General features: G+C 33.3%; 1 protein-coding gene, 1 long non-coding RNA gene and 1 pseudogene across 3 annotated transcripts; all 3 read right to left on the reverse strand.

The window, feature by feature from the left end:
• Positions 1-250: 250 nt before the first annotated feature.
• On the reverse strand, positions 251-16,386 carry LOC128036222 (putative pectinesterase/pectinesterase inhibitor 28; annotated as a pseudogene).
• LOC128036105 (uncharacterized) lies at positions 2,297-7,090 on the reverse strand. Its single transcript, XR_008193006.1, has 4 exons — positions 6,883-7,090; positions 6,439-6,809; positions 6,213-6,315; positions 2,297-2,424 (listed from the first exon to the last, which is right to left on the reverse strand). It is a non-coding gene; the product is annotated as an uncharacterized LOC128036105 (long non-coding RNA).
• A 1,975-nt stretch (positions 16,387-18,361) lies between the features above and the next one.
• On the reverse strand, positions 18,362-24,886 carry LOC105782268 (protein DEHYDRATION-INDUCED 19 homolog 3). 2 transcript variants are annotated; one of them, XM_052626491.1, is made up of 5 exons: positions 24,543-24,886; positions 24,233-24,375; positions 23,679-23,758; positions 19,594-19,845; positions 18,362-18,733 (listed from the first exon to the last, which is right to left on the reverse strand). In XM_052626491.1, the coding sequence occupies exons 1-5, from the start codon at positions 24,616-24,618 to the stop codon at positions 18,490-18,492; spliced, it is 795 nt and encodes a 264-aa protein (XP_052482451.1). In that variant the 5' UTR covers positions 24,619-24,886; the 3' UTR covers positions 18,362-18,489. The 2 variants fall into 2 exon arrangements, with proteins under 2 accessions (XP_052482451.1, XP_052482452.1); XM_052626492.1 differs by lacking the exons at positions 18,362-18,733; positions 19,594-19,845 and adding exons at positions 21,781-22,179; positions 23,039-23,290 and having other exon boundaries at positions 24,543-24,877.
• Between the last annotated feature and the right edge of the window lie 767 nt (positions 24,887-25,653).

Raw genomic sequence — 25,653 nt, forward strand, 5'->3', positions numbered from 1 at the left:
AAAGAATCAAAATACATACCCAAAGTTAGGTGACTTAAGGAGATCTCTAAAAAGAAGCCTACAAAGAAAAATTCTATGATAAAAAAAAAGTTGTGCCTCTATTTGATATTTATATATGCTAAGAGAACATTATAAAGTTCTTATGCTTGTTTAAGTTTCTCCTATAATTGATTTCTCCTATTTAATTTAATGGATTGTATGATTTTTAATATCTCAATGCATTAGTGAAAGGAATATCAATTAATGGAAATTAATTCTCATTGTTCAAAAGGAATGATTGAATAGTGAATTTCATGACAGTCATTTTGTTGATCTTGTAATAACCCTTCCAGTTAACATTTGCATTGAAGTTAGCACCAGAGCCACCAATTGTTGCACTCAGCATAGTAGAGGGTTTTTCGTAATTGACTTTGTCAGGTCCTTCAAAGCTCATCTAACCTTTAGGCTTAATGAAGTCATCCAATATGGATCTCATGATAATAGTTACAAAGAATTTTTTCCACAACCTGCAAGTAAGTCGCGATTTTGAACCTGTCGTTGAAGAGCTTTTGTCTAAGGACAATCTTCCAGTTTTGGATCACAGGACCAATATTCGCATAAATGAAGTCTTTGTCCTGTGCCGAATTAATTATCCATTGGCCTCCTTACAATAATCAATGAGTTTTGGATAATAGTAGGGGAGTCACGGAAGATGAAGTCAATGGTTCCAAAGATTACATAATTACGAAAGAAATGATGATTTGCTTGATTGTACAAGGTGTCTTGGTAGGCATCTATCCTGCAATTGAAGAAGGTTGATTTATTTGATTGAACGCATAGAGCCACCGCCTAGTGCTTTTTAGGACCAACTGTGTTCTAGTGTCACGGGCCGCAGTTTAAAGCCCGTGACCATCGCACCAAATGCATCCAATGGAGGTCTATTGCTCAGATGGGAATCATTTGGCCTACGAGAACTGGCTCGATTCAAAGAATTATTGGAAAAGCCTGTCAGATTGAAGCCTAGTTGGCCCGATAAGGAAGAAAAGGCAACTTAGGCTAATATGGTAACTAATCTTAAAAGATAGAGGGAATCATATCTTGTAAATATTAGATTAGATTTGATAAGGCATATATTATAAATCCCTAAAATTAAGGGATATGGTTAATCTCATCTGTCGATGTAAATGTATCTTGACCGTCGGTTTTGTGGGAGCTCAACTATAAATAGAGAGCCTCCCCCTCAGTTGTACTCACTCCATTCATTGTTTCATTATTCTTTGTGAATAAGAGAAATAGAGAGCATTTACTCAAACACTTTGCGAGCGTTATTTCTGTTGTTCTTTGTTGTTCTTCTTTTGGCATAAATCGCTTCCGCTCTTCAATTGGTGCCTTGGAGGAGTTCTAAAAGAATCCTCACTTGAGTTAAGGTTGAATTGGGCGAGTTTGGACGAACGGATCGCCTAAGGCCGCACGGATTGTGAGACAAAAGGTCTAGCCCCGTGACACTAGAATCCCCTAGATTTGGCAATGAACCATTCCCAATAGTAGCTACACCATTAAAATTATGAAATTATTTTATTACAAAAAATTATCATGGGTAATAATTATGATGGATTAACTAGCCTAAGTTGTCTCCTACAAAGGGTATGAAACTATATATGGGTTGCTCCATAATTATGTGTTACCCTAGTTATTGGTTGATATAGAGGGCCTTTTCTATTAATAAAATTATCATCCTAATTGGCCAAAAATAATAACGGTTAAGAGTTCTTAGAAACTTATTTGAATGTGATATTTTGCCGATTGGTAATTCCACCACCATTTTTGACACCCTTGCGACCAGTGCCAATAGTTTTTCTTAGGCCATCACCATACATGATGGTGTTGGTATATTGTTTGCCTACGGTGATGTACTCATCATAGATTCCTCCCTTGATATAAATCACATATTAGATATTGGAGTTCTTGAAAGCATCAACTAAGGCTACACCTGTAACACCCCTAACCCGTATCCGTCATCGAATTAGGGTTACGAGACATTACTGGACAAAACACAACTCAATACAGACGTTCAGTAGAATTCAAGAATTTAACATTTATATACAATTCGTTTGAATACAGGTTTAAATCTACTATGAATACATTATATTCATCTACTAATGCAACATCTTAATATCAAGTACCAACTGAAAAATAGTTTGATTATTTTGTAATTTTTGTTGAGAAAGAGACAAAATTGTTTATTTTTAAAATTGACAGAGATTAATTTTTTTAAAGTCTGCTATTTTAGCACAGTTCTGTCTGCCGCCGCTGGCACGAGTTTTAGGGTTTTTGTTCGTTTCTGGGGTTTTTTCTTTTATTTTTGTTTGATTCTCTTCGGAGTGTCAATGATACCTCCACTTTTTCAATTGGTTGATGTGAAGCGCTATCTCTGATTCTATTTCCCTACAATTATGGAGACTGAATTAGTACAATTATCGATTAATGAAGAGGAAGAAGAAATTTTGCAAATCCAAGGTGATCAAGGGTTACAAACAGAGGTGGGGGATTATCAGCTTGTGGGTTGTTTCTTAACAGCAAGTATCATAAATTTTTCAGCTATGAAGAGTACCTTAGCAAATTTATGGCATCCAGTCTGTGGGGTGCAGATACGAGATCTGGGGGAAAAAAATGTATCTTTTCAAATTTTTTCATAGCATGGATATGGAGAGAGTTTTGAAGGGTCTTCCGTGGACTTTTAACAATCATTTACTTATTTTAAGCAAGTTGAGAAGAGGTGAAGATCCGGTAAGAATTCCTTTAGTTCATGTACCGTTTTGGGTACAAATTCATGAGGTTCCAATTGGTTTATTCTCTGAGATTTTAGCGAGGCATTTGGGGAACTTTATTAGAAATTTTCTGGAATATGATTGTTTAGATTTGGGCAAAGAAAATCGTAATTTTATGAGAGTTAGGGTGCAAATTGATGTTAGGAAGCCACTAAGAAGAAAGAAGCAGGTTATGTCCAATGGAGTTTCCTCGTATGTAAAGTTCAAATATGAACGATTATCACTTTTTTGTTTTATCTGTGGTCGTTTGGGACACAATGACTCTTATTGTGAGACAAAAATGATGATAGGAACAGATCTTTCAGTTATGGGTTGGGATTTAACTTTGCGGGCTCCATCCCGTAGAGCTCTTTCACTGAGTAGTATTTGGCTACGAGAAGAAGGGGAGGGAGACAGTGTAGGATGTTGGAGGGAGAATAAATCAAGGAGGCTGGGCCAAAGGTTTGGGGATTCAAATAGAAGTATGCAGGAAATAATTGATCCTATTTTGGGGTTTAGTTTAGAAGGGAAAGGATCAGTTATGAATAAACAGAAAGAAAAAACGTGGCTCCATCAGACGAATGTGTTAATGGATCATGATCTGGAAGATGAAGCTGTGATGGGGGAAGAGGGGAAAAAACGAAATAGGGGTGAGATGGAGGGTCAAAATTGTTCATCATCGGCGGCTACCAAGAGGTTAGCCGACCGGGCACAATGAAAATCATTAGCTGGAACGTCCGTGGTCTGGGGAGTCAGCGGACGGTTAGAAGACTTCGGTATTTACTGAAGATGAAAGCTCCCCAAATAGTCTTCTTTATGGAGACAAAACTTAGCAGTAGGCGGATGGAATTTGTGCGGAGGAGATGTGGGTTTCTAAATGGTATTGAAGTTGAATCTGAAGGTACAAGGGGAGGATTATGTTTAGCATGGAGAACTGATGTGGATATAATTCTTCGCAGCTATTCTAAGAGACATATTGATGTGGTTGTTGAAGATATTGAAAGAGGAGTAAAGTGGAGGCTTACGGGATTTTATGGATCTCCATATGTACAGGATATGTATGACTCGTGGGAAATTTTGAAGAGACTAGCTATAGGAGTGGATATGCCTTGGCTGGTTTGCGGAGATTTCAATGAAATCATGTATGGATTTGAAAAAAGAGGAGGTTTACCCAGAGATGAGAGAAGAATGGAATGTTTCCCAAAAACGCTTGAAGATTGTCAATTGTATGACGTGGGGTTTGAGGGCAGTTGGTTCACATGGGAGAGAGGTAATCTACCAGAAACGAATATACGAGAAAGACTTGATAGATGAGTCGCTAATTTAGGTTGGATTACGATGTTTTCAGGAGTGAAGGCCCAACAATTTATTCACACGTTCTCTGATCATTGTCCTATCCTCTTTGATACTACTGAAAATGCTGTTAGAATACGGAATAATAACTTTAGATTTGAAGCTTGGTGGCTTATAGAGGAATCTTTCATTGATGTGGTAAAAGGATTATGGGAGAAATCATCGGGGGAGCTGTTGCAGAGGTTAGAGGCGTTGAAAACAGGATTAAAGGAGTGGGCTGGGGAAACTCAAATTAAGAGGAAAAGATCTAAACAGTTGCTCACAAAAAAACTTGAGGAGTTGGCTGATGCTGAAAGGGATGATAAAATCTTAGCTGAGTTGATAGAGACTAGAATCAATTTGAATTTTGAGATCGAAAAAGAAGAATGCTATTGGGAACAAAGAGCAAGAATAAATTGGTTGAAGTTTGGGGACAAAAATACAAAATTCTTTCACAGTCAAGCTTCACAACGAAAGAGAAAAAATTCTATTCATAAGTGGTGAACGAAGAAGGAGAGAAGTGGTCATTTTACAGATATTGAAGAGGTCAGCAGTGTTATTTTCAAAATCTGTTCACGTCTGGAAGAAGAGGAAACAATGATTGTATACTTTCAGGGATTGAAGGATGTATTCAACTGGAAGACAATCAAAATCTTACAGCACCATATACAAGGGAGGAAATTACGGAAGCAATGTTTGATATGGGACCAATGAAGGCTCCAGGGGAGGATGGATTTTCAGCGATTTTCTATCAGAAATGTTGGCAGATTGTGGGAGAAGACGTCATATCCTTTTGCAGCCAGATATTGAATGGTGATATGGAGGTTAGTCAAATAAATTCTACAAATATTGTTCTCATACCGAAAGTTAAAAATCCTTTGACAATGACGCAATATAGGCCGATTAGTCTTTGCAATGTACTTTATTAAATTATTGCGAAAGTAATAGCTAGTAGACTTCGAAAGGTTATTGGAAAATGTATCGATGAGGCACAAAGTGCTTTTGTTCCTAGTCGGTTAATTTCAGACAATGTGATGCTAGCATATGAAATATTGCATAAATTAAAACAGAAGAGACTAGGGAGAAAATGTCTTATGGCCGTTAAACTTGATATGAGTAAGGCGTATGACAGGGTTGAATGGAGTTTTATTGAAGGAATCATGATGAGAATGGGGTTTGATTTTAAATGGGTGAAGGCCATAATGATTTGTGTTTCTACTGTTTCCTACTCTGTTGTTATCAATAGACATCGCGGGGATAAATTTTTGCCAACTAGAGGTCTAAAACAAGGTGATCCTCTTAGTCCGTTTTTGTTTCTTTTATGCAGTGAGGGTTTATCGAGTTTATTGAGACAGGCAATGAGAAGAGGCACATTAAAGGGAGTAAGGGTTAGTAGGAATGGGCCACAGGTTTTTCACCTTTTATTTGCTGATGATTGCATTTTGTTTGGGGAAGCAACAAGTAAGGGTGCTTGCATCTTTAAGAAAATCTTGGATGAATACAAAGTTCAATTGGGACAGTGTGTTAACTTTGAAAAATCTTCAGTTTTCTTTAGCCAAAATACATTGGAAGAGGATCGAAGACAGGTTGTTAATTTGATGAGGGTGCGGAGATCGAGTGAACCAGAAAGATATTTAGGGCTCCCCAATATGGTGGGTCGATAGAAGAAGGAAGCTTTTCAAGGTATGAAGGACCGATTTAAGAAATGCATCGACAATTGGAACAATAGATTTCTATCACAAGGAGGGAAAGAAGTTTATATTAAGGCCATTCTACAGGCTATTCCAACCTACTCGATGGCTTGTTTCTTATTTCCTAGATCTCTATGTGATGAGCTGGAAAGTATTGTTGCTAAATTCTGGTGGCAGAAAGGAAAAAGCAGAAGAGGAATTCATTGGTGTGCTTGGAAGGACCTCTGTTCATTAAAAGAAAACGGTGGAATGGGTTTTTGTAATTTTGGTCAGTTCAATGTTGCGTTATTAGCGAAGCAAGGTTGGCGCCTTATTAATTTTCCAAATTCTCTTTTAGCTAGAGTTTTAAAAGCAAAGTACTACCTGTCTTCAAGTTTCTCAAGTGCAAGGCTGGGAAATTTACCTTCTTTTACCTGGAAAAGTATCTGGGCTGCCAGGGGTCTTCTACAAAAAGGGATGTGTTGGAGAGTGGGCAGAGGAGATAGAATCTCGATATGGAAAGATTGCTGGATTCAGGGGATTGATGGAATTGATGCATAAAATAGAAAAAACAGAGGTGATATTGAGTTAGTTTCGGACCTTATTGATCATTTAAACAGAGAATGAAAAGTGGGATTAGTTAATAATACCTTTCAAGAGAACATTGCTCAGAAAATCCTTCAGATTCCTCTCGCAGAGACCGAGCATGAGGATTTCCAGGTTTGGAAAGGAGAATTATCGGGTGAGTTTTCGGTCCGCAGTGCCTATAAACTTTTACAAGATGCTAATCTAGATCCTAGAAGCTATTTATTACAGACCGAAACTAAAGATTTTTACAAGAAGCTATGGAATCTACAGTTGCCGTCAAAGATTGCATTTACAATATGGCGTTTCTCTTGGGATTTTATTCCAAACTTTGCTAATCTCAGATTCAGGAGAATTGTCACAAATGACAGTTGTCCCCGTTGCAGATCTGAAGTGGAAGGGAGCCTCCATGTATTTCGCGATTGTCCTATAGCAACTAAAGTATGGTATCTGTTAGATTTCTCATGGATTTTGGATAACACAAGTCAGTCTATATGGGAGTGGCTAACCTGGGTCTTCAAGAGGGGTAATAATGGCCATTGTCGTCTTTTCTGTTTTGCGTTGTGGTGGATATGGTTCTCCAGAAATCAATATATTCATGAGGGGAAAAACACAACAGGAAGGGCTTTAGTTTGTAATATCCAAAAATACATGGCAGAACAGGAAGGTTTAAAAGTTTTAAAGAATAATGAGAATATATGTAGGAGCTATGGAGTTCAGGAGGACATACCGAGAGTCAGGATCCTTTTTGATGCGGCGTACGACGACAAAACTTTCTGATCAGCTTCTGGCCTGGTAGGATGGGACCTGAGGGGAAACTTAACAGTATTAAAGACGGTTATTCATAGCAATGTTCCTTCTTCTTTTGCGGCAGAAGCATATGCGTGTTTAGATGGTACAAAATTAAGGATTTCACTAAGATACCACTCAGTAAAACTTATGGGGGACTCAAGAACAGTTATAAGGAAATGTCAGGAGACTACCACAGACAAATCAGCAATCGGATCCATTATTAGAGACATTCAGAGCAAGAAATTTGACTTTCAAGAACTCATTTTTCAGTATATTCATATATCCAAGAATTTTTGTGCCTATAGACTAGCAAAAAATGCGCTTGGAAAAGGAGAGACTACTTATTTGAGGGGAGAAGAACTGGATGGCCACACTTTTGCTTCGGTTGAAATCTGGCCAAGAAACCCAGATTGAAGATTGATACAAAGAAGAAGAAATCAGGATGGACATCAAAGTGATGATTTAATGCCTTGGAGGCTGCTGTTGATGGAACGGTTGGTGCTTTGGAAATGACATTTCAATTAATTTCTTTGGAGTCCAGCTGTGTTTGATTTGACTGGGTTAGGTTCTGATTTTGATTTTTGATTTCTTTTACTGTTTCTTTTGTTCCGTTTTGTTTTGATAGAAGATGAACAGTTTTTCAATTTTGTTTTGCTTTGTTAGGAATTGGGCCTTTGTTTGGGCCACCTGTTTTGTTTTTGTTTCCTATTCTATATAAATAAAATCCCAGTCTTATTTTCAAAAAAAAAAAGGTTTAAATCTACTATTTCCAAATCAAAATATAAGCATTGTTTATATATATAAATTGAAATATTTTAAGCTTAGTCAAATTTTAAGCAAGTATAATTATAAATTCTACTTTAACCTTTTAAAACAAAACATAACATTTCGATCCCGTTAAACATTAAGAAAATAAGCCATTTTCGTATGGCTATTAATTATATATACAGTACATCAAAGTACGACTTCCAAAACATTATCTAGCCTATACATGCCATAAGTTAAAATTTAAACATTTCAATACCGAGACAATAGATAGAGTGATGATCTTTGTTGACGATCCCCGAGCCTACAACTTTGTTTTTATCTATAAAACAAATGGACGTAAACTAACAAAGTAAACTTTTATCGCTTAATAAGTCTTTAGCATATCTATAATACATATAAAATAATCATATAATTCCTTAAGTAAATTTATGAGATCACAAATACCAAATATAATTACTATTCAAACATTGCTATCTTAAGTCATTTTGTTGATATCTAAAAGAATGTATATTTAATTAATACGTATAAATGAACATATGTATATTCATTATATGCATATAACCAAGTTATAAACATACTCACTAACTGCATATCTTGATTGCTAGTGTGCTTATCGCTTGCACTTCATCGAATGCATTTATATATATAATTATTCAATTACATATGCCAAAAGCATATATTTATACTTATCAATTACATGTGCGAATGCACATATATACTTATAATCCACATATGCGAATGCATGCATATATATATATCCAACAATTTCATAACAACCAATATATCGTGCTTACTCACTAAACATAAAGATCTCGAACGTTTATATGCTCATCAAATACATAGAAACAAATGTTCATATATTTATCCATTACATATAACCAAAATCATATATATACCCAATGCATATAATCACTTAATTTAAACAGATTCACAAGCACTTAGCTGTTAGGCTTAAAGCCCGATTCAGGATCACCGACACTTAGCCTGCTAGGCTTATAACCTGATTCAGATCACCGGCACTTAGCCTGTTAGGCTTATAGCCTGATTTAGATCACCGGCACTTAGCCTGCTAGGCTTATAACCTGGTTCAGATCACCGGCACTTCGCCTGCTAGGTTTTAAAACCTGATTCAGTACACTGGCTTTTAGCCTGCTAGACTTATAGTCCGAAATGTTTCACCGGCATCAAGCCTGCTAGACATAAAATCTGAATTATCTCACTGGCGATAAGCCTTCTAGACACTGAGCCTGAAATCTCATTTCACATAAGTTGAAACTCATATTCAAACTATATATGTATATAAAATCCATACATAAAAATTCAACCCAAAATTTATAACTTATATTCTTGAACCACATGGATATATATAAAGTTCAATCACCAAATCCAACATTAATATCTCAATGATCCAACCGAACACATTTATATATAACTTCATACTTTAGATACTACTACTAATATCATACTATTTAACTTATAACATACTATGTACATTTAACATTGAATCTCACATATACCTATATAATTTCATACCCCATTTCAATACATATTCAAATCTAACATATATACATATATAATTTTGTACTTACATTCAAACAATTACTTATACTTTTATACACATACATTTTCAATTTAACATATACATATATAATTTCATACTTATACTCAATATAAGCAATTATATATATATATATATATATATACATGCTTATTCGATCCAAACATATACAAATATATTACACATATATATATGTAACATCCATACTTTTAATAAAATCCAAGAATTTATACTCATATATACATACCTATTCGAACCTCTTGTAAACATATATAACATTCAACATGAACTAAATTCAAAACTTATTCATGTATATACACTTATATCCGAACTTTATATATATAAATATAACATACATACTTTTAACTAAATTCAAGAATTTATTCATGTATATATATATCCGAACTTTATATATATAAATATAACATACATAATTTTAACTAAATTCAAGAATTTATTCATGTATATACATATATATATATATCCGAACTTTATATATATAAATATAACATACATACTTTTAACTAAATTCAAGAATTTATTCATGTATATACATATATATCCGAACTTTATATATATAAATATAACATACATACTTTTAACTAAATTCAAGAACTTATACATGTATATACATATATTATCCACTATTAGTTCTATATTATTGAACTTTAAACAAACTTTAGCTAACATACATGTAATTTGCATCATTAATATCAACTTACCAAAGTAAATTCTTGTATTCGGGTATCAATAATAAAATTTAAAGTTTCATTCAATTTGAATATATTAAGTTTCAGCTTATCATATGTAAAATAAATATAATAAGCATATATTTAATTTAGATAACATTTATTTGCTAATTGACTTACCTCGGATATTGACGGACACGTTCGACTATTCAACTACTTTCGTTTTTTCCCAATCCAATTCCGTTTTCTTCATTTCTTGACCTAAACATATTAAAATTTAGCCTTTTTATTCATCAAATCATTCAATTAAATCCAAAAATACATAAATGGGCAAATTACCATTTTGCCCCTAACATTTTACACTTTTTGCAATTTAGTCCTTTTTGCACAAAACACAAAATACACAAAATTTAATCACACCATACTAGGGCCGAATGTTCCTAGTGTTCATACAAGTCCACACATTTTATTTATTTCACATTTTAGTCCCTAAAAAAGTTATTTTCACAATTTGGCCCTAATTACTCAATTTCACCAAAAATTCAAAGACAAAACATGTTAATCTTTCACATATCTTTCATTTTTTGTAATGGCCCAAATTCAATGTTATCGGAATAGTGGTTTCGTAACCACAAATCCGATTTAAAGAGAAATTTATTTTTAATGTTTTTGCATGAATATTGATATGATAGGAAAAATCGTATAGAAATATCGATAGAAAAATTTTACCGATTTAGTGGTTAGTTAGAAAAAGAAATTATTGAAGAAATTAGGTAAAAATAAGATATCGAGACTTCGATCTCATAAAACCGAGTCAAAAATATTTTTATAAATATTTATAAAGTGTTAGTAATATGGTATTAAAATTTCGTTAGAAAATTTTAATGCTTGGGTAGTCAATTAAGTGAAAAGGACTAAATTGAAAAAGGTGTAAAAGTTACTAGAAGGGTTAAATAGCTCAATTGTTAAATGAAGAGGGAAATAAATTGAAAATAACCCCAAAAGGAGATATTTTGGGCGGCGTACGCTGGAAAAAAATCAGGAGAATTGAAGAATTAAGGGTAAATTTGGAATATTTCAAAATTTGCTTTAAAAGTTAGGACTAAAGTGGAATTATCTAGATTCCTCTTTATTTTTCTGCATTCCCATCAGCCAAAAACGTCCTAAGGGTTTCTTCAAGCTGGTTTTTCATAATTTTTGCACCAAGTGAGTTAATCCTTGCCTTTTTCTTGTAATTTTTGTATTTCTAAGACTTTTACAACTAGGTCCTATTACTAAATTCATTAGTTTTTGATTTTATGAATGAATTTGAAAGTTTATATGAATATGTGCTGGAATTTTATGATGAAATAGGATGAAATTGAAGCTTTAATTTGTTTGTGAGATGATTTTATTAGGTAATTTCAATAGAAATTGATTTGTAGGACCTAATTGTGAAAATGTTTGGAATCAAAGTCTAGTGCTGAAATTCTGATTTACAAAGGTTATAAAGTAGTCTAAAGTTATGGGATAAAGTGTTAATTGAGAAAAATAAGCTCAATTGAGAGGTTAGCAGGGATGAAATTATCATTTATTGAAAGTTTAGGGAAAAATGGTAATTAACATCATACACTAAAACAGTTTTGGACAGCAGCAGTACTCTAACTTTGAAAAATCACCAAAAAATGTAGAGATCGAATTAGAGGATGAATAAAATATGAAATTAAAGCTTATTGAATCTAGTTTCTTATAAAAGAAACAGTGTAAGCAATGGAATTGTAAATCATGAGATATAATAGATTTTGTGAGACAAGATCAGAATGAATTCGGGTTCCCCTGTTCTGACTTTGGAAAATCATTAAAAATTGTAAAAAAAATTATAATGAGTTATAATTTATATGTTTAGAATCATTAATGAGTCTATTTTCAGAAGAAACAAATGGAAACATCATCCAAATTCTGTACTATGAGATAATTAATTTTTAGTGAAGAGAGGTCGGAACTGTCGAACAGTGAAACAGGGGAAACTTTAAAGAATAAACTGTACTTATTGGCTAAACCAAAAATTCTGAAAATTTTATGGTAAGAAGATATGTGAGTCTAGTTTTAGGGAAAATTAACGGATCTTTATTTTGAGTTCCGTACCTCAAGATATAAATAATTTAGTGACTATGACTCAGTGAGACAGCTTTGAATGCACTATAAATAATAATGGAATTATGGAGAAAGTTACATATGAACATGAAATGTATTAGATTAATGATTAAATTTATTTATTTAGATCCAAAAAGTTCAAATACGAAGCTAGATCGAGGAAAAGAAAAAGTTCGGGATTAGTAGATTTTTTTGTTTACGAACAAGTATCGAGGTAAGTTCGTGTAACTTGAATTGTATTCATAAATGCTTGAAATGTTTGTTATTGATGTGAATATGATTTGGATGTTTATTGTATGATAATTGATGAAGTATTGATATTCTTGATGAAAAGAGGAAATAAATCCCGGTTGAATGAAAGGAAAATTCGATGGATCTCTGAAAAGGAATTGACGGTAAAAAGGATCTAGCCCGGACGGGTGATCCTATTCTGATATAGCCCTCTGAAGAATATGTGGAAAATGGATTTAGCCGGACGGGTAATCCAATTAGGGTCTCAATTTAGCTTTGGACTAGTAATTGATCCAAGCTCATTAGAGTAATTGTCGTTTGAGGATTTAGCTTGGTGGTAATCCCGACAATACTCTATGAGTTTATATTCTGAGGATTTAGCTCGGGTGGTAATCCCGCTGTAAGGATGAGGTTTGGGAGTGTGCTCTCTGAAATGGAAATGTGCGCACATGAATATGAATTGACGGACCCAGATTTGTACACTAAAGTGTACCTCTGAAAATCCATCGAAATTCCGAGAAATTCAACGGGATAAATATGGAAAAATAACAAGGGAATGGAAATCATGGAATTGATGAGCTCATCAATCATAATAAATATCATTGATACATGGAAATTATTGGACTAATTTGAATGTTGAGTTTGTACATGATAGGGGAATAATGTATGGAATGGGTGTATGAATGTTATTACATTGTATGGAAAATATTAGGTAAGTATAATTCTTGTTACATGAGCTTACTAAGCACAAAGTGCTTATCCTGTTTCTTTTTCCCCTGTTTTGTAGTGTTAAGAGCTCGGAGGTCGGAGTTGGTCGTAGAAACATCACACTATCAACGTCAAGATCTCGGTACATAAAGAAACTTATTTTGGAAATCAATGGCATGTATAAGCTAGTAAAGTAGATGTTAATGTGGAATGAATGTATGGTTAGCCATTGGTATGGCTAACAAATTTTGGTTTTGGCATGTGATGAGACTATCTTATGAATACAATAAATCTATCTTGAAAATATGTTGAAATGGATTGGTTGTGTTGGCTTGGTCTCGGTTTAAAATTTGCAGGGAGGATTAGATATTTATAAAGGGGTTATATTGAGTTTAAAAAAAAATCAGTAAAATCTGGTAATACCTCGTATCCTATTCCGGCGACGGATACGGGTAAGGGGTGTTACATTTTTTATCATCAACTATCACAAAGCTCAAGCATTCATCAATGACACATTTCAAAATCATCAACAATTCACAAAATTAAGACATGAGTTTTGAAGTATTCAAAGCAACGATCTCAAAAACGTAAAAATTATCAAAAACCGAACAAAAACTAACCTTGAATTAAGCTTCAAAAGATGGCCGAAACTAGCTTAGGTTTCTTTCTTTTTCTTTTCTCTAGTTCCGGTCAAAATAAGATGAAAATGTGGCTTTTAATTTGTTTGTCTTTTAATATATTAACTTTATAATATAATATATTATTATAACCTTTATACATAATATAAAAACTATAAATTATAAGCATAATGTCATCCACTATCTTGATTAATGGCCTAATTTCATATTAAGGACTTCACATTATAAAGACATTCGCAAGTTAGCACTTTACACATTAATTAGTCAATTTCACATTTTACGCGATTAAGTCCTTTTATTAAATTAAGCACACAAACAATAAAATTAATTCACGAAACTTTCACACATGTAAATTAACACATAATAAACATATAAAATAATATTAAAATATTTTTTAGACCCGGATTCGTGGTCCCAAAACCACTATATCCGATTAGGGTCGAAATCGGGCTGTGACAACACCAACGGTCTTCAGTTGGCCACTACCATCCTCAGCCACAACAACATTTGGTTTCAAGTTGCTATTATCAATCCTAGCTAAGAGATGGTGGTCTTTAGCTGAAAACCATGAGGGATATCCGTTCTTTTCAACGAAAAGAAGTCTACAGGAGTTAGTAATATTTAACTGGATGTCGAATTTGGAAAGAATGTCTGACAACTTTGTTGCTATTATCAAGGCATTACCTGTGAGTTCACTAGCACAGACAATACCCTTTTGCATGCTTTCTTTCATGTTTTTATTGTAACACCTTGACACCTGACTCATTCGCTAGATCTGAGTTACAATATGCCACATTCGATGCCGTAGCTACTACGATCAAATTACAAACAATTAAACATTGAAGCTGTAACTAGAAAAAGTGTATAAAATGATATATAATCATTTACGGGTCTTATAAGAACTTACGAAAGCTCTTTTGTTAACCCGAGACTAAAATAGGACCAAATTATAGATGTACAAATCAAGATTTTCGCGCGTCACTCGTCGATGATTTTCACTTTTCCTTTCCCTCTCGACGGTTCGATATTGTTGTTAACTATGAATAATCATAAAACACATCTTATTATCAAATTCCAATAGAAACAAAATCAAATAGCGATTTTCAAAAATTTTACAAATTATTCAATTTAGTCCCTAAAATCGGGACAAGCATAACTTTCAATTTAAAGCATTGGATTAAAATCTGATTTCACCAAAGCCCATTAGGGGCCCTCTATTTTCTATCCCTATCAATTATTCATGACATTTTTTCATTTTATCAATTTGGTCCCTAATGTACAAAACTAACAATTAAGCTTCGCAGTTTAGTCCTTTTCACGTACTAAGCTTAATTTCTAACAATTTGATACCAAAATCATTCAATTCTCTATCATGGCCACTTTCTAAAACTTTAACAGCTTTCAAATTAGTACATGAGTTAGTTAGACCAAGCTCTCATGATTCAATTTCCATAAAAAAATAAAGAAAAATGGCTAGGGACTTACTTGAAATTAAAGCCAAAAAGCTCAAAACCCTTGACTATGGCCTCAAGCTCTTCTTTCTTTCTCAAATTCGGTTGGGGAAGATGGAATTCTCTTTCTTCCCACCAAACATACATATATATATATATATATATATATATATATAAGGATTAGTTTATAATTTAATTTAATTAATCATATTTTTATTAAATAATTCTTAATTAACCTAAGTTAATAACTAATTAATAATGTCGTCCACTAACATAGGATTTAACATGGCATAATTGATGTTTTAAAACTTTGGTTAATTGAAATTTAAATCCTCAAGTCATTTACTAATTAAAAATTCATAGCGATTAGACTTTACAATTTAGTCCCTAGGCCTTAATTAACCATAACTTTGTTTCAATTGACTATCCAAATTCCAATTCAATAATACACTAACTTCGTAAATGTCTTTATTAGATATTTACGGACTCAATTTTTGGAAACGGGGTCCCAAAACTGCCTTTTCCGACACCACTAGAAACCAGGTCGTTACAATTATTGTCTTCAAAACCATCCAAGCATGATTGATGATATGATATAACAATGCTCAGCCAAGTTCTAAGATCATTTATATGATCATTAATGTTGTTGATTCACTATCATCCATATTAGAGTATGATGCTTGAAGTGAATCAACAACATAGTTCATTATATCCTTACAATCATCTAAGGACATCTTTGTGAGGTTGTTGCTCTTAACTTGAACTATAGGGAGTCAGAATAGTTGAAGAACTTCTTGACTGCTTCTTTAGCTGCCAAGATAGCCTTCACAATGAACTGTTTAGGAACAGTACTATTGACATAGCTAAGAGTCTTCTAGCAAGATTCCGGATAATGAGTAAATGAGCAAAAGCTAGACACTACATTCATTTGTGGAGATAATGTTTCATTATCACTACGAGTTTGATGAACAGTAAACACAATGCCAATGACAACTCCTACCACAAGAATGATTGAAACCCCGACATTTATCACTTTTCTCGACATCTTTGTTGTTGTTTTTTTAATGAAGATATTATATGGCTACCATTATTTAGTCGTTAGTATAAAAACTATATGACTCCAAACTAACCAAAATTAATAAGGAGACACCTTTATTGGAAATGAAGCAGTTCCCTTTGCTTTGCTTTCGCTATTATTGTTTGATGAAATTCATTATATACGATGAGTGGATTTTATAGCAAGTGGGAGCTCTAGGAAACGAAAATGATGTCTTATTGTGGATAAGTTACATGTATCATCTTTAAATTTAAAAAATAAAAAGTTTGGAATTCCTGTTTGTTGGAATGGTTTTATTTATTAAAACCTTAAGAGCCTGTGAAGTGTAAAACAATATTTTCGAGAAGTCAATATTATTGAAAAATGTACAAAAATTATGATTTTATCTTCTCCATATTTAGGCTTCCATACAAGAGGCAAAATTATTAATTGCTACATGTTTTATAATTATAAAACTATTGAAAATTAAATAAACTCATAAGAAGAGCTTTAAATTCTAAATTCTATTAATTTTCAAGTATATTTTGAGATATTTATTCATTTAAGTTTAAATAAAATAATAAAATTTCATGTAAAAATAGGATATCTTTCCTAATTTTAAACTTCAAAATGATATTTTAGTCAATCGCTTTTATTAATTTATTTGGAGTCGAGACATACTTAAATAAATAGAAGAAAGACAACAGTCCTCAAAAGAGATTAGGAATTAAAAAATTAAAATTAAAATTTTAGTAGTGAAATATTTAAAAAGATGAGATCTAGGAAGCTGCTTCATGCTGGGGCATTTAAAAGCACCTAGGCTGATGGCAAATCTGCAACTCTTTCTTTTCCCGGAAAATTGGGAGTTTATGAACAAGCATGTCATAGTGATGGTGAAGGACTTCCTTCAAAAAGGTTGTATGTTACAAGAAATCAACAAAACTTTCATTACCTTGGTGTCAAAGAAATTTCATCCTTAATCAGTGCAACATTTTAGACAAATTAACTTTTGTAATATCATTTATAAGATTACTTTTACAGATTATTCTTGAGAGATTTTGTCTCTCCTCACCCATCAAGAGAAAGAAGTTTCGTGACAATCAGTGGTGTGACCCGAACTTATTTCTACTAATAGAAAAAAGAAGGACAAATTGGATATGAACAAAGCTTTCGATAAAATTATTTGACATTTTGTGGATTATATTTTAAAAAAGATGAGTTTTCTTGATTGGTAGATTGCAAAAATCTAATCTTGTATTTCCGTTATTAGTTTCCAAATTTAAGTAAATTCAAGGTCCGTTCAAGCTCATCATGCCTAGAAGAGGGTGAAAACAAAGAAATCCATTGTCTCCTTATATTTTCATTTTGTCTCACAATGTGTTATCTTGTGATCTACTACAACCGGAGGAGCACTCTTTGATCCATGGCATTAAAGTTAGTAAGAATAGTATCCCCCGTCTCTCATTTGTTCTTTTGAGCTAATATTGAAGAATGTAGTGTGGTGAAATCAATTTTTGTTTGGAACGAATGTTTAATGTTACAAAGTCTAACTAGTAGTTAGCCCTTATTGTCACTCTTAAGTTCATCAATATATTTAGAAAGATCCTGAAATATGCCATGTTTCTAAGCATCCAGGAACCTATTTAGGATTTATATGGAACATCTGTGGGTTAGAAGAAAATTCTTTCAACCTATCTTTATTTACCTTAGTTTATCTAATTAAAAGAAAAAAAATCAAATAATTCCACATATTATATATATTTTATATTTATATACATCACCATTTGTCAATCCTAGCACTTGGAACCAAAGGCATGGGAGTTATTTTCAGACACCAAGTTAACCAATTGAACTTGTCATTCAGACATGTACCTAAAAAAATAGTCCACCAAAGTAAAATACCACTAATATACATGCATCATCATATGCGGAGTATAAGCGAGTTTCAGACATATTCCATGTTGAAAACAACATTTAAAAAATATATATATTATCATATCATATGACCTGAGATTAAAAGATGAAGTGGAAACCATGATCAGGTCTAACATCAACTAAAAGAATCCACATAAAATTACATTCATTCCTACCAACCTTATTTCAACATTTTCACTACAAACACAGTAATGAACCGTAGATTTGCAAGTTTGCTTGCCGTGGGCTCTTCATCGTCAACCCAATTTCCTCGTGGGATTCAGGTTCACGATTGCATTGCAGCAACCGATTTGAACCCGAGAATGCTGTTTTATAAAATTTCATCAGGCGTATTGTGGACAACAGCAGCCCTTGAACAAACTCGCATCTTTTTGCCTTCTCTTCCTGATCCTTTACCGAAAGGGGAGACGGCTTCACATTTCTGTCATCAGAACCAATTATCAGAACGAGAAAGCTGATAAAAGCATAAACATCATCCACAGGTAGGACAGACAAGAAATTCCCATGTAGTAATTCACCCGAGAACTAACGTGCAATACAAACCATCAATTTCCTTTGAATATTTGAATAACGCTTTAATACTAAAAGCTCGATGTGAAGTACCTAAATAAATAAACAAAAACTGGGATGGCCAGAACAGATCCCATCCTCTTTCTCAAAGAATGACATCAAGTCTCATCTCCCTATCATGACCAAGTCTAATTCGTAAATACTATGTATTCATTTGTACACTAAGGGAACTGGACAATTAACACTATCGTAGAACTACATAGCTTACACTAACAATTTTGCTGCATATACCAAATTGCGAAACTTTTGAAGTGAGAACAACATGTCAGAAGATAAAGCCAATGGTGTCCTTGATTAAAGATATAGGGCCGCAGAAGTCACTAATCTGGACCAGCAGCGTATATGTCACCCAGGTTAGTTTTTCTTTAACAAAATACATGATACGATCCAGAACATCTTGTTCCAGTAATGAATCTGGGCATTTTTACATGCATAAAATAAAGTTGTATCATGTTAATAAGAGTGATAAGTTGAATAAGCTGCATCTTTTCAAACTATGTCTTGAAAGATGGCTTCTCATTGAGAAACAGAGCTTAAAGGTAGAACTTTGAGAGATGTTCATACCACACAAGGAGGCTATGGTAAGATTCGGTAGTTTGTCTAGGATTTCCAGTAACAAACAGATAAAAGACCATGCACATTCAAAACACCTACCTGAAGCAACATGGGGGCAAAAGGAACGATCAGATTCTAAAAGACAGTGAAACTTACCTTTCTGACTTATTCACGTCCGTACTTTTCTTAGTTGTTCTTGTTTCACGAGAAAAGTTAGGCTGGACACTAACAAAGTCATCAACCATGGGTAAAATAAATGAAGACAACAACGGATCAGGTGCTGAATTGGAAGACACTGTACAAGAAGAACCCCCGAAGAAGGACTGTAGATTTCCTTCTCGCAGCTCTTTCCTCAGAAGAGAGAGTGTGGAATGAGATCCAGCTTTACGTGATTTCCTCTTGCGCTGCATGTAACCAACCGTTAAGGAAATGAAAATATATAAGTCCGTAGACTGATGTGCTGGGGATATGAGGAAGCTCCACGAACAAAGCTAGTAATGCTACTACTACTACTGCATTAATGAAGTAGAGGAGCAAGTCATCTTGCATACTAATTTAATGGTCCCAGCAGTCAAAAGGAGCAAAGATGATAAAACTTGCAGGTAAAAAGGAGGAAACATTACGCAAATTTAGTAAAATGCAGTAATGATGTGCATGTGGTGCGTGAAAAGAAAGAACTTATTCTATACAATTTAAAGAAGAAATTAGAAAGACAAAAAAATAACTCAATAGAAGGATGTCTTAAATATATTTCCATGTTCCCACCCTCACTGCACAGACTGGATCAAGAGACGAATGAGACTAATCAAACAGAACATTAACAAATTAAACTGCCATTAGTGAGTCCAGTTCAATAATCAATTGGAAATGATGAGATTTAAATTGAAACAGAAATTAACAATTTGTTTATTCATAACATTGATTGAAGAAACTTAAAAAGGATTTTTGTAATAAGTCAAGTCTCGAGATAAGGAAAAAAGTTACAAGTGTTGAGATTTAAATTTCTACATTTAATATCACTCTTTAATCTATACATATTGAGTCGAGTGATAAAAATTCGATAAGTATTTAAGATTTTAAGTTTCAAAGATTCAAATAGATATATGTTATCGACTTCAAAAAGGAGTCAAATCAAAGCATTACTAAATTATTGAATTAGAGAGAAGCAAATCGGTAGTAGCTAATGTTTTGATTCATTTTCGACTTTTAAAACTTATTAATTTATTTATTTAATTTTAGAATGGAAAAATATACTTTTATTTATATTTTAGAAAAAGAAATTAAAATATTTTTAATTAATAAATAAATAATCAAGTCAACTTATAACCTAAATCACAAAATATCATGTCCAAAGCTCCACGGGACATGCCATTAGCTAACCATTGGATCGGAGTATTGGTGAGTTAGATTAGTTTAAAATAATAATAATAATAAAGTTAAATATTGAGAATGAAAATGCTATGAAAATGTGTTTCTAAAAATTATTTTGAAAATTTTGATAATATTTACCATTATGTTAAAATGTGCTTTTGAAAAGATAAATTGTAAAATAATAAGGGATAAAAGGAAATTTTCTTGAAAAATATTTTCTAAAAATCAAAAGCTAAAATTTTTGGGTTAAAATCTTAGTTAAGATTTAATGGATGTAATGGTGGATTCCAAAAATGCAATCTTGCATCTCCACTATTAATTTCCATATTCAAGTAAATGAAGGTCCATTTGAGTTTATCATGCTTAGAAGATGATTAAGATAAGGAAATCTATTGTCTCCATATATTTTCATTTTGTCCCACAATGTGTTGTCTTGTGATCTACTATAACTGGAGGAGGAGCACTCTTTCATCCATGTAAGAACAGTATCCCCTTCTCTCATATGTTCTTTCGAGCTAATATTGAAGAATGTAATGTTACAAAGTGTGACCTAAGAGTTAAGCTTTATTGTCACTTTTAAATTCTTGAATATATTTAGAAAGATCCTCAATGCCAATGTTTTTAAGTATCGAAACCTATTTAGGATTGATATGGAACATTGTGGGCTAGAAGAAATTTCTTTCAAAATCAAATAATGGCCCACTTCTTTTTATATATATACCACCATTAGAAACTTGTATTTATATACATCAACATTTGAAATATATCAAGAAGAAAACCTACTAAATGGATAGAATTTTGTCAATCCTAGCACTTGGGACCAAAGGCATGGGAGTTATTTTCAGACACCAAGTTAACCAATTGAACTTGTCATTCAGACATGTACCTAAAAAATAGTCCACCAAAGTAAAATACCACTAATATACATGCATCATCCTATGCCGAGTATAATCGAGTTTCAGCCATATTCCATGTTGAAAACAACATTTTTTTAAAAATATCGTCATACCATATGACCTGAGATTAAAAGATGAAGTCGGAACCATGATCAGGTCTAACAACAACTAAAAGAGTCCACATATGCAAAAAATTACATTCATTCCTACCAACCTTATTTCAACATTTTCACTACAAACACAGTAATGAACCGTAGATTTGCAAGTTTGCTTGCCGGGGGGCTCTTCATCGTCAACCCAATTTCCCCATGGGATTCGGGTTCACGATTCCATTGCAGCAACCGATTTGAACCCGAGAACGCTGTTTTATAAAATTTCATCAGGCATTGTGGACAACAGCAGCCCTTGAACAAACTCGCATCTTTTTGCCTTCTCTTCCTGATCCTTTACCGAAAGGGGAGACGACTTCACATTTCTGTCACCAAAACCAATTATCAGAACGAGAAAGCTGATAAAAGCATAAACATCATCCACAGGTAGGACAGACAAGAAATTCCCATGTAGTAGTTCACCCAAGAACTAACGTGCAATACAAATCATCAATTTCCTTTGAATATTTGAATAAGGCTTTAATACTAAAAGCTTGATGTGAAGTACCTAAATAAATAAACAAAAACTGGGATGACCAGAACAGATCTCATCCCCTTTCTCAAAGAACAACATCAAGTCTCATCTCCGTCTCATGACCCAAGTCTAATTCGTAAATACTATGTATTCATTTGTACATTAAGGGAACTGGATAATTAACACTATAGTAGAACTACAAGCTTACACTAACAATTTTTCTGCATATACCAAATTGCGAAACTTTTGAAGTGAGAACAACATGTCAGAAGATTAAGCCAATGGTGTCCTTGATTAAAGATATAGGGCCGCAGAAGTCACTAGTCCGGACCAGCAGCGTATATGTGACCCAGGTTAGTTTTTTTTAACAAAATACATGATACGATCCAGAACATCTTGTTCCAATAACGAATGTAGGCATTTGTACATGCATAAAATAAAGTTGTATCATGTTAATAAGAGTGGCAAGTTGAATAAGCTGCATCTTTTCAAACTATGACTTGAAAGATGGCTTCTCATTGAGAAACAGAGCTTAAAGGTAGAACTTTAAGAGATGTTCATACCACACAAGGAGGCTATCGTAAGATTCGGTCGTTTGTCTAGGATTTCCAGTAACAAACAGATAAAAGACCATGCACATATAAAACACCTGCCTCAAGCAACATGGGGGCAAAAGGAACGATCAGATTCTAAAAGACAGTGAAACTTACCTTTCCGACTTATTCACGTCCGAACTTTTCTTAGTTGTTCTTGTTTCACGAGAAAAGTTAGGCTGGACACTAACAAAGTCATCAACCATGGGTAAAATAAATGAAGACAACAACGGATCAGGTGCTGAATTGGAAGACACTGTACAAGAAGAACCCCCGAAGAAGGACTGTAGATTTCCTTCTCGCAGCTCTTTCCTCAGAAGAGAAAGCGTGGAATGAGATCCACCTTTACGTGATTTCCTCTTGCGCTGCATGTAACCAACCGTTAAGGAAATGAAAATATATAAGTCCGTAGACTGATGTGATGGGGATATGATGAAGCTCCACGAACAAAGCTAGTAATGCTACTACTACTACTACATTAATGAAGTAGAGGAGCAAGTCATCTTGCATACTACATTAATGAAGTAGAGGAGCAAGTCATCTTGCATACTAACTTAAATGTTTTTAAAATGGTCCCAGCAATCAAAAGGAGCAAAGATGATAAAACTTGTAGCTAAAAAGGAGAAACATTATACAAATTTAGCAAAAAGCAATAATGATTTTCAAGGTGCATGTGGTGCGTGAAAAGAAAGAACTTATTCTATACAATTTAAAGAGGAAACTAGAAAGACAAAAAAATAACTCAATAGACAAGGATATCTTAAATATATTTCCATGTTGTAGGGTTATATGCGCAACCATATCAACGCCCACCCTCATTGCACAGACTGGACAAACCTGCAAACGAAAACAACCATAAAGAAAGGAGATTAGATTCAATAAAACCCTTTCCTCATTAGAATAAAAGAAACTCACACAGCTCGTGAAAAGACAATCTATAAACAATAACTATAAAACTCCATTTTTCCGTACTTGAGTTAATTTTTCCGGTTAGCTAAACTTGAGTTCATAGTCCAAAACTAGTTCATCTAAATTTTAAATCTCATAATGAACATATATAGTCTAACTATCACGAGACTCAATTAAGTAAAATAACAGCTGATTTGTAACTTAAGTCCATAAAGCTTATAAATTTGAAACTTGGCAAAACACTTTTTAGTTCCTTTTAACAGGCTATACGGATTCAAATATCAACTCGGTTAAGTGAGCTATGCTACTTTAAACAAACATTAGTTACAAAGAGAACGATCACGCCAAAACTCCATTGATTACAAAAAGGGTATTAAGAAATTAATTGGGGGAATGCGTTACCCCATTTTTAGCCTCCACTGGATGCTCATCATCAATGTGACAACACAAGCCAACGATGTCGAAATACTCTGAACAAAAAGGGCATCGAAACTCCTCTCTTATTTCATCTTCTCCATCAATTTCTTCAAACCCCATAAGCATATCTGCACTTTCAACCCAATTCCACACAATTAAACCATTTTCTAAAAAAATAAAGGCAAAAAAGATGCTTCTCCTAATCGATTAAGTCAAGCTACTTCCTTTTCCTTCATTTTCCACCACACAACCCCCCCCCCAAGAAAAAAAGACCGATGGAACTTCCAAAGCTTACCAGATCGTAATTGAAGAGCCGATTGATATCTCTTAGAAGCTGAAGAAAGACGAGCACTCCATGAATCAGCATCCATTGTTTCTAAATCACCCTCTTTTTTATACAAATTTTCAACCGAAAAGGCGAAAAAGGAAGGATTTTAATTTGAGGGGATAAATATTCAATCTTTTGGAGCTCTGGTCTTAGATTTGTGAAAGCAAAATGAAATTAAAGTAAAGAGGAGGAGGAAGAGGCTAGTTAAGAGTTTGGGGTTTGATGATGAGACGCAGAAAAGGAAGAAGAGCTGCCTGTTGTTGTCCCTCTTCGAGAGTGAATTTCGTTGAAAGAGGAAATTTCATCTATCAAGTCTTTGCCTTTTATATTACTCTTATTTTCTTTTGCCTTTTTACGTTTTAATTTTTCTAATTTTGTAAAATTAAAAATTAAAAATACTCCCACTACCTTAATCAGATTATAAAACTTATGGGTTCAGTTATTGTTCAATCCAACATTTTTTTCGATGGATTGAGTAGGAATATTTTAGTGAATTTTGTTTTATTTTTCATATATTTATTATTTCTAATTTGTATTAATTTTTACTTTGAATCTATTAAGCATGTAAGTTTAATTTGGATGATTTTGAATAATTGTTAATATATGATAAACTAAATGTTAAAGTATTGGATTAAAAGATATTCGACAAAATTTCAATTCAATCTCTCCCCTGGATGAATCATATAGTCAATAGAAACCATGAACTTGAATAGAAGAGTTTACCCCACCCATGAGTAAATATTTCATAGTAGCTTCATTAGATTACACATCTTTCTTGGCATATCCAGATAATAGGTAGGAGCATAAACCGAAACATTCTAGAGCTACAAAGATGATCAACTGACAGTTGATACAATTATGGATAAAATAATCTTCAAGTAATAACATGTACAAAATTTGAATTCGTGTCATTTAAGTCAAAATCGAAATTTTAATCATTGAAAATAAATGTTAAAAGAACCAAAACAATAGCTTAATTATGAATTTTTAAGTATCACTAAGAATTTCCAAAATAAAGTTTAAATCCCAAGGTTTTTCCCATTTTGAATTGTGCTTTCTTTTGCTTTCTCTCTTCATT

This window comes from Gossypium raimondii, chromosome 13, assembly GCF_025698545.1.
Source record: "Gossypium raimondii isolate GPD5lz chromosome 13, ASM2569854v1, whole genome shotgun sequence".
Lineage (NCBI taxonomy): Eukaryota > Viridiplantae > Streptophyta > Magnoliopsida > Malvales > Malvaceae > Gossypium > Gossypium raimondii.